The 9,908-nt window shown below is 35.1% G+C and overlaps 2 protein-coding genes across 3 annotated transcripts; one reads left to right on the forward strand and one right to left on the reverse strand.

Annotated features, from left to right (window-relative positions):
- Window positions 1-2,098: 2,098 nt before the first annotated feature.
- On the reverse strand, window positions 2,099-2,933 carry LOC138857445 (keratin-associated protein 6-2). The gene has a single exon (XM_070110044.1). The coding sequence runs from the start codon at window positions 2,830-2,832 to the stop codon at window positions 2,206-2,208; it is 627 nt and encodes a 208-aa protein (XP_069966145.1). The 5' UTR covers window positions 2,833-2,933; the 3' UTR covers window positions 2,099-2,205.
- Window positions 2,934-6,481: 3,548 nt separating this feature from the next.
- LOC106624432 (E3 ubiquitin-protein ligase RNF185) lies at window positions 6,482-9,624 on the forward strand. Of its 2 annotated transcripts, none has more exons than XM_036366535.2 (4): window positions 6,482-6,662; window positions 8,030-8,616; window positions 8,691-8,857; window positions 8,926-9,624. In XM_036366535.2, the coding sequence occupies exons 2-4, from the start codon at window positions 8,069-8,071 to the stop codon at window positions 9,024-9,026; spliced, it is 816 nt and encodes a 271-aa protein (XP_036222428.2). In that variant the 5' UTR covers window positions 6,482-6,662; window positions 8,030-8,068; the 3' UTR covers window positions 9,027-9,624. The 2 variants fall into 2 exon arrangements, with proteins under 2 accessions (XP_036222428.2, XP_036222429.2); XM_036366536.2 differs by lacking the exon at window positions 6,482-6,662 and adding an exon at window positions 7,034-7,244.
- The last annotated feature ends 284 nt before the right edge of the window (window positions 9,625-9,908 follow it).

Consider the following 9,908-nt stretch of genomic DNA (forward strand, 5'->3'; position numbering starts at 1 on the left):
AATGGCACTTTGCTGGTAGAAGGCTGCGCAGCCAAGCATAGAAGTCGTTAACTTGTTATAAGGTAACCATGAATATCGGATCTACTTGTTTGTTGCATGAATGGATCGAATATATGTATGTATCTCTATCTAAAATCTATTGACTCGGTAGTTCCTTCCAAGTTCATTTATGAAATGTTTTCTGTTTCTACAACAACACAATTAAGCAATATTACTTATCTTCCAAGCTACTTTATATAAATCTGTTAGCTATTAGTCTTAATTTGTTTCCAAGAGTAGGAGAACCATTGGACCTTGATATAAAACCAGAATTTGACGAAAACTTCCAGAAAACTTTTTGAGCTTTTCTGTAAGCTTTGTGAAAGCGAAAAATTCGGGCCTTTAGTTGTCTAAAATAACAATGTCTAACATTTGCGATCATCCCGCTTTAACAAGACTTATGGCTGATTCACATACAACTTTTACATCGCTTTGCTTAAGATTTTTACTTTGACAGAAAAAGAAAGAAAAACAAGAAAAAACGTTAACTTCGGTTGCATCGGAGCTATAATACCGTTCACAAAAACAAAAGGCTCCTTAGAAGAACTTGATTCCGATCATTCAGCTTTTCTGACAGGTATATGCTTTGTGATTCGATCTAAACAATTTCTTCGGAGATTCCATTATTGCTTTGGATAATAATTCGTTACAAATTTGATGAAGATATCTCGTCAAATGAAAAAGTTTTCCATGAAAGCACTTGATTCTGATAGTTCAGTTTGTATGGCAGCTATATGCTATAGTGGTCTGATATCGGCAATTGCGACAATTGAGCAGGTTCTTGGTGAGAAAAGTTTATATGCTAAATTTAAGATTTATATCTCAAAAACTCAAAAACTAATTCTCGTATATACAGACGGACGGACGGACGGACGGACCGACAGACAGACAGACGGACATGGCTAAATCGACTCAGCTCATCGCGCTAATCATTTATATATACATTAAGATCAGAAAGTTTCCGGAAATTGTTGGTCCACAGTACTCTTTATTGACCGTCAATGGACATGGAACGAATTCATGACGAACCAAACCGCGAACATCGAAAAAAAAAAACAAAACTCAAGTTACCACTCCGTAGAACCTATTTCGACTCGATCGAGGCCGTAAACGAAAATTCGTAGAGGAAACTGAAGGCGATCCCGGACCCGGTCCTACAAGGCATGTTTTGATTATTGGAAAAAGGCATTGGCATATGTGTATCGCTTCAGGAGGAGCATATTTTGTAAGCGAAAAAATAAATATTGAGGAAGAATAAAAATTTTTCATTTTATTTACAATTTCCGGAAACTTTCTGGTCTTAATTTGTACTATATAGAGTCTGCGGCATTTCCTTCTGGATGTTACAAACTTCGACGCGAGCTATATATATACCGTGTTAAGGGTGTAAAAAAATATATCAAGTGTTGATGACCTCACTTTTTGTGGGGTTTTCACATGTCTTATTTTGTTTATCTATGAAATGTATACTTTTTGCTTGCACACGACAAATTCTGGGTATTTTATTATGGTGTGTTTGTCAACTTACAGTTTAAGCCTAATGCCTATGGCTAATAGATACTATATAAGAGGTTTATCAAATGAATTTAGCAAGAAATATAGATGTGTGTGTGTGTGTGTGTGTACTTCTAAACACGCACTTAAACAGTGCCAAAAGTAAAGTTTGATAAGGTGCTAAGTGTTTGCTCACACAAAACATCCCGGATTATATTATGTATCCATATATGTATTACATATGTGAATGCCAAAATCTTTCAAGAAGTAAATATGAAGCTCCAGTGGGACTAGTGAGATTGAATAAATCAATATTGAATTAGAAATAGTGGCTAAACCGCTAAAGCAGAATTGGAAGTCAGCTAAGTGATTGAGGTTATGCTATTATATATAAGTATATTACTTAAAGGTTTTCTAAAGATTTACTGTTTAATAAGTAAAGCAAAAACAGCTTTTAAAAAGAACATACTCTATTCAAAACGTTTTCTTCTCAAAAATTGAGTGAAGTAATGTTTGGAAAATGCTATTTCTAATATTCAAAAAAAACTTAGGTAGTTTTTTTTTTTAATTAAAAATATATTTATTATTCGCTTTTATACTGAACTCATCGTTACAGTTATATATATACAATTCCTGAACATCAATTACGTCACATCGGTTTTTCGTTTTTAACTAGCACCAGCCTTCTGGACCCAAAGGCCCCAAACCACCAATACTGCCGCCGCCAATTGCACCACCACCAACAACACCACCGTAGCCCAGACCAACACCGCCGCCATAGCCATAACCGTTTCCATAGGTGGCGCCATATGAGACCGGAGCAGGAATTGGCGTTGAGACGGCTGTCACAACAGGCGTTACAACCGCCGAAGTAGCTAATGTAGGGTAGCCTACACCACCACTCGCATAACCACCATTGTAAACGCCACCGCCATAGCCATAACCACCAGTGCTGTAACCACCAGTATTGTAACCACCACCGTAGCTGCCACCGGGCACCACAGACACCTTTATCACTTTGACGATATTTTCGCGACTATTTGAGTATGGCGTAATGCCGTAGCCACCATAACCGCTATTATAACCACTGCCGTAACCATAGCCGCTACCATAGCCTCTGCCGTAGCCACCGCCGTAGCCACCACCGTAGCCACCACCATAACCAGGACCATAGCTAGGACCGTAATTGCCATCACCAACACCACCGCTTACGCCCGCGAGCAGCGCCAATTTACCGAAAGTCGCTTGACCAGGCGCTATGAGTGCGATGAGTGCAAATACAACAACAAATGTCCTCATTTTGTATAATTGTTTATGTAATCCTTTCTTGTGCTTCTAGTTATGTCACCGCTGTGTAGAACTCGACTGTTGCTGTCCACTGACCGTCCACGCTCATTTATACACATATGCCACACGCTAAGCCATCGACCGTTTTGTCTCCTAGCCAGAAACAAAGCATGTATTGTTCTATATAAATTTGACCATGTAATAAGATTTAACAACGGCATCCAACAGTTTTAGCGGAGCTTTAGTAAATATGTTTAAATTTTCTCAGGCAAACAAGAAACAAATAAAAATCTTCGAACGTCCAGTGTCTTTCCCTTGATTCTTAGGTTAAAACTTCTTGTTGCTGTTAGTATTTTTGTTGTTGTTCTCGTTTTAAATGGAATTAACGCTTTCGCTCGCAGCGCTCTCTTTGAGCCATAACTAAACGGTTTATGCATTTATTTGAACAGTTAAGTGCGATTTCTTTTTGTTCTATATTTATTTTTTTCTATTTGCGTTTTTTTTGTCTGTCACTAAACTAATTGTTAGCTCATTTGCAAAATTATTATTTTATGGCGAGTTCTCTTTGATAAAAAGTTGTGAACTTTAGGTATAGCAAGACGTTTTTTGGGTAAAATTAATTTCGTTTATATATTGTAATATAATAAAATATTCACCATTGCCTTTTTTATTGTATAGAAATGCAGCCATCGTTGACTATAATGTTCAAATATTATGCACTCAGCAGTTAAAATGGCAATACATCTAACTGTTTTCTTTGTTAATTTGATCCACTGAATGCAGAATGCAGCAATCGCTTTCGCTTTGGGTTTTCCAGTAACAAAAAAATTTGCTATTTATACAGAATTTCTATTATATTTACTTTTTGCAATACTCTTACTCCACTTTTATTGTTGCAAACCTGACGCAAATTACAACTGCACCCTCTTCCAGCATGTCACTTGATTTAATTTTACTAAGCAGTTTTCCTCCATATCACAATTTTTTCACATACTTCCACCCAAAGCACCGCATATGCCAAAAAGCCACAGAATATGGTAAATATTTTAAAACCCAGTGCACACGCGATAATCACTAATTTTCCATTTAATTTACTTCTTTTATATTAAGCGCAAAAAAAACTAAACTATTCACATTATTAAAACTTAATTAACAATTTTCACTTATTTAAATAAAATTTACACACAAACTAACGGAACTGGAAGAAGTGTAGAGGAAATGGCGTAGGAAACTTGACAGCTCGAGGGTTGCATTTAAATACGAAATTATTTTGCGTGAACAACAGTTTTAAACATTTTTTTTAATCTAATTTAATGTTTAAAGTTTCTTAATAAATCATAGTCAGTATGAAAAAATGTTAACCTAAAAACTTGGAACAATATTGCTATTTATATGTATGTACATGTTGTGATGCAAAATGTTGAAGTATGCATAGTTAGGCCAATAGTGTAAGTATGTGGGGAGGTACTTTTTAAATATTTATCTATAAATTCATCACAATATGTTTAAATTGCCACTATTATAACTGCACGTATTACAGAGAACGTATATGATAGAGAAGGTTCATGGTGTGCCGATTGTCAAAATGTTCCTCTTGACGGAGGGTTACTCGCCAACTTAAGAGGATCTCACCTCAAACAAATTATAAGCGGATTTCACCAAAATTTTACCCCTGCGGAGCGCAAAATAGCAGAATTGAGCATTTTGAATGTTAAATGAGAAAAATAATGCTAAATTCAATGTTAAGAAATGTACGCCAACAGATTCGTATATTTACAATGCGCAAACGAATTTATATATAATTTTAAGATATTCTGCATATACAGGGCGGCTCACGAATCGTGCTACAAAAATTAACCGTAATAAGTTTCTTTTTATCAAACTTTGTTGTATTGTATAGAAAATTTTAATTTTATTTTATACAATTAATTATTCCTTCATGCTCAGCCATGCATATTGGACACCTAATTAGAAAATTAATGCGGGCTGGAGGGTTCAAGTCGTTTCAAATATCTATTTAATGGACTGCTTCAGTTCAGTCAGATTTCTGGGTTTGATTTTGTACTCCTCTTGCTTGACATAACCCTATAAGAAAAGACCAAGCGGTCGCAAATATTCTTATACATATATATGTAAGTATATGTATAATTATGTGTGCATGTAAACAAATATGAAAGTACCCATTATAATTGTTAATTTGTCTATATGCAACGTATGTATGTAAATATGTACACTCATTGTTTCATGCGAAATCTCCGTTGCCACGGACAACCAATGGCCGAAGCTCACGTTTTTTGTTTTCTTGTCAAAGAGTCACTGTGTCGAAGGACTGACGCGACGACAAAGCGTCACAACATTGTGTTGTTGGTAGAAAATCCGAGCTGTGCCGAAAAAATATTAACGAACGGCCGCCGATTGTCACCGCTTCCCTTGCCGCTCTAACAGCTTTGCCCACAAACTATCGTAAATATGTATGTTTATATATGAGCATGCATACATATTGACGCAGATTTTTGTCAGACACGGAAAAATATTTTAAAATTGTAAAATATTTTAAATCGACAAAAGCTTTGTTGCCAGTTTTGTCAATTTTTTCTGTGTTTTGTGGGCTTGCGTGGTTGCAACTTTTCCCTTCCAGAGGGAATATCAGAAATTTGTTCAATTTATGATTTTTAGCTTTTGCCATCGTCGCGAAAAGATGCTTGTTGGCAAACGCATACTCGGGGAGATGAGAGGGTGTCTGTTTTTATGAATGAAGCGAGGTTGCTTGTTGAAAGTTCGCCTGCATTCATGAATGAAAATGTTGTTGTTGTGTAATTTACTATAAATTTGGGCTTCGCCTATTTGGCTGACATATTGACTTGTGACGATTGTTGTTTTTGTAGAACAATGTTTGTAGTTTTTGCGGGTGACATATTTACATGTGTACGCACACACATATGTAGGTTGGTTTGTGTATGCATTATCTGTTCGGCAATTTTATGTAGATATATGCGTGTACATATAAATCAATGCGCGCACATATAGTGTATGGATAAGTGATAAAATCATGATTTGACTTTCTGAATGCGTACATTCAAATACATACGTACATACATATGACTATATAAGATTAATATGATAAAATATGTACATACATACATATATTGTAATAAATTTAATCTCTATTATTTAGTAAAAACTAAATAAAATTATTAAATGCCCAAATTGACTATAAATATTATTTCGAAATTCCATAATTTCATAGATCTTATCAGTTTTGCATGCATTCATAAAAATTCGCAAAATGATATTCATATCAATAAATATGATTGCATATAAACGTATAAGAATATAAGCCAAAAGGCTAACATGCAGCTGTAATATCAAAGCAAGTCTCTGAGCATAATTTTCATACAATGCTCAGCTCTGTTCACTCTCCACTGTTAAAATTTCTCCTTCCGAGCCAAAAGTGGTGAAATCCTCTATTAAAATCTTGTTAGGTTTTGACAATTCACACGCTGGTCCGCAATTGAACCTTCTCTATGATATACGTTCTCTGCGTATTATTATAAGTTTCTAGTGATGCTCATGAAACACAGCTCGCGCACATTCTTTTATGTTTGCTTATACTTTATATTTGAAATACAACCCTGCTGATAGAACAATGTGAAGCAAATGAAAGAAAACGTCACAAGACATCAGCAGAGCAAGAAAAACATCATTTATCTAATTAGTTTTGATACAGAAACATTAAGAATTCATAAAAATTAAATACTGTGGTCCATTAAATATTTTTTGTGCAAATTCAATAGATTGGAAATTCGCGAGTAAAGCAGCTGTTGAGAAAATACAGCATTAAAGTGAGTAGAGAACGACCTTCGTGAGGTGAACGCCTTTGCAATTTTTTCTAAGTAAAATTGTGAAAAAGTGTTATTGCGATAATACGCCACATATTTCGTAGCTGATAAGTTAATACAAAGGCTTTGCGAAAAGAAAAAAAGCTGGTGGAAAGCTGGTGCAATAATTCTTACATATTGGAAATAATTTGTGTGAACATAAAAACAAGCGAAAATTGTAATAACAAAGGCAAAGTACATGACACAGCTGGGCGAACAAAAAACACCACACAAAAAAAAAAAAACATGAAGCTAGAAAAGGAAATACTATTACAGGTGTCGATGGGGGATTTGTAGGAGGTGGCGCACATTAATTGACGCAATGACGTTAGGGTAGTAGTGGTGCTGATACGGTCGTATGTATATGGGTTAGGGGCATGTGATGCGGAAGAATGTAGTGAACAAGCTAACATGTTAATTATCCGATGCGAATTACACGTCAGTGTATTCTATCAGCAGTTTATTTTATTCTAAAGTGCATAGAAGTTCAGCTTATGACTTGAAAGAAAGCAGGAATTCAAAAGTCGTGATAAGCTATATATTTAGGTGAGTGAAAGCAAAAATGAAGTACAACGCTACGAAAAAAAAACAAAAAACTTTCAAAAAACAAAAACTAGAGCTAAACGTAATCAAATTTGTTATCACGTTGCGACACTTGTATGATGGACTATAGCACCCAAAGCAGATTATGTTGAAAATTGAAAAATATTGTTCTTATCTCTTAAGCAGATCAAACATAAATCTCGCAAACAAATATTTACAATACACGTGTGTATATATGTACATTTATCATTAAGCAACAAATTTGCAAGACAGGTTCTGATAATTCTCTGCAATATGCGAATATGTCAGCTCCAATGAGGAAAAAAAACAGTGGCCCAAGTATGCCGCAATTAAGTGCAAACTGGTTTCGCCCAGAAAACCGAAACAATATTATTGCGGAAAGCGAAATCACAACTTGTTTACTGTAAAGAATTTTCAGACGGCATATTGATATGGTTTTTTTTTTTTTTTATAAATCGTATGTTTATACAGCCGTATAGGCCGCGTGGTATTTGTTTTAAGCCTACTGGTCAAACCTTTCAGTGTTGGCAACTAATACGTACATACGTTGAATAGCACGGTTGCGAAATTGCAGTGCAAAAGTTCACTTGGTTTAGTATGTTAATATTATAGACGTTTCCAATTGGATTTTGTGTGGCTATACTTACATACATATGTATAGTATATGCGAATGTAGACTATTCGTATTCGCCGAGTGCATGTTCAACTAATATTTTTTGTTTTATTTGTTTATAAGCAGTTTTTGTTTATTTTGTTTTTCTTTCCAGCTTATTTTGCAAATTTTGAAAGAGTAGTAAACGAACGGTATGTCAACACAAACAACGCACGCCCCGTCGGCGCCGGAATTGCCCACAACATCACATGGTGAAACGTCAGCACCACCTACTGAATCAATGGACGATTGGACTTATTTCGACAACACAACAAACGATGGCACAGAACAAACTGCTACAACAACTACAGTTGAAAATATAAACTCTACCGCTGATAATGCCGCACCGAAAACTACAACTTCCACAACGTATTCGTTTCCAGGCAGCGCACTTGGCAGCGATTCCACAGCGAACATAAACAGCATTAAAACAGAAAGCGGCAGCACCAGCGGTGATTCTAAAAACAAGAACAACGAAGAGGAGAAAATCGATGATTCCATGTATGAATGTAATATTTGTCTCGATACCGCAAAGGACGCAGTAGTCAGTTTGTGTGGTCATCTATTTTGTTGGCCATGTTTGCATCAATGGTTGGAGACACGTCCAAATTGCAAATTATGCCCGGTTTGTAAAGCAGCAATTGGCAAGGATAAAGTAATACCGTTATACGGACGCAACAGCACTAAACAGGAAGATCCTAGGTAAAGCCTATGCCCACCACAAGAGAATACTTAGACTTTTATTAAAATTAATAAATAATGATATTTTTTTACAGAAATAAGGTGCCACCACGTCCCGCTGGGCAGCGTACTGAGCCCGAGCCGCAACAAGGTTTCCAGGGTTTCGGCTTTGGTGATGGTTTCCACATGTCTTTCGGTATTGGCGCTTTTCCATTCGGTTATTTCGCTTCGTCTTTCAACTTTGGTGAACCCCGGGCAGCAGGTGTGCTAATTGTTTATAAAAAAAAGTATGTTATAAATACTAACAACAACATTCGCTTCTCTTTACAGCCGCCAACCGTGGCACAGTACAATATGAAGATGAACAGCAATTATCTAAATTATTCCTGTATTTAGCTATATTGTGCATTGCTTGGTTATTGTTCGCATAGCAATACTAAATCGATTATACTTACATACCGAGATATATATTTATGCAAAGAGCCCATTTTTTAATTGTTGCTCTGTGCTTGGGATTATTAATAAGATATTCAATTATGTACATGTGTGCAATTTATTAACGAGGCATCCATACAATTGCAAAAACTTTTAACACTGTGAAATTATATTGTCGAACGAAAGAGGAAGTAATCTTAAAGAGTAAAATTATAAAAACAGTGATACCTTCAAAATAAATGTATGTAATGAATTAAAAAAAAAAAAAAACAGTAAACTGTTTAAAAGCATATTCATGATATATGTGCATGCATATCTAGCGGGATTTCGTAACATATATTTCATACAACAAATTTTTGTGACGAAACAGCATTGAAGTCAGTTTTAATTGCTCGAACAAAATTCTAGCACTTTAAATTTTTATAATTTTTTGCTCTTTTTATTTTTTAAGTGATGTTTACATTGCAACAAATTGTACCTAAATTTCTTTTAATGGATTTGTGATTAAGAGTTAAGTTTGGAGTGTGTCACTGATTTTTCCTTTTCGCGGATGGTTGTTTATTTCAAAAATAAAATCTTATAACCTCATTAGAATTACACATCTTTTTTTTTATTGCAATTTATTTGGGGTATATATGTACATATGCAGATGCAACGTCATGCATTAACTAAAGAGATTTATTGGTTCTTGTAGTCCAAATAAAGTTAAAAGGCGTGTGGAACTTGTTTTTTTTTTTTTAATCTGGCTGCTTCCGCCTTTCTTATTTATACTTATTTATGTGTATAATGCAAAGGCATATCTTATTTATAGACATTCCTTTGTTGGTACTATATGAATAAGATATGCCTTTGCATTATTCACATAAGTATAAGAAAGG

The sequence above is a fragment of the Bactrocera oleae genome, chromosome 5 (assembly GCF_042242935.1).
Source record: "Bactrocera oleae isolate idBacOlea1 chromosome 5, idBacOlea1, whole genome shotgun sequence".
Classification (NCBI taxonomy): domain Eukaryota; kingdom Metazoa; phylum Arthropoda; class Insecta; order Diptera; family Tephritidae; genus Bactrocera; species Bactrocera oleae.

Excerpts from the sequence above, each read along its gene's own strand:
- LOC138857445 (XM_070110044.1), bottom strand. The coding sequence starts at position 2,832 with ATGAGGACATTTGTTGTTGTATTTGCACTCATCGCACTCATAGCGCCT.
- LOC106624432 (XM_036366535.2), top strand. The coding sequence starts at position 8,069 with ATGTCAACACAAACAACGCACGCCCCGTCGGCGCCGGAATTGCCCACA. Across the intron at positions 8,617-8,690 it reads ACTAAACAGGAAGATCCTAG|AAATAAGGTGCCACCACGTC; the intron begins GTAAAGCCTATG and ends ATTTTTTTACAG. Across the intron at positions 8,858-8,925 it reads TGGTGAACCCCGGGCAGCAG|CCGCCAACCGTGGCACAGTA; the intron begins GTGTGCTAATTG and ends TTCTCTTTACAG.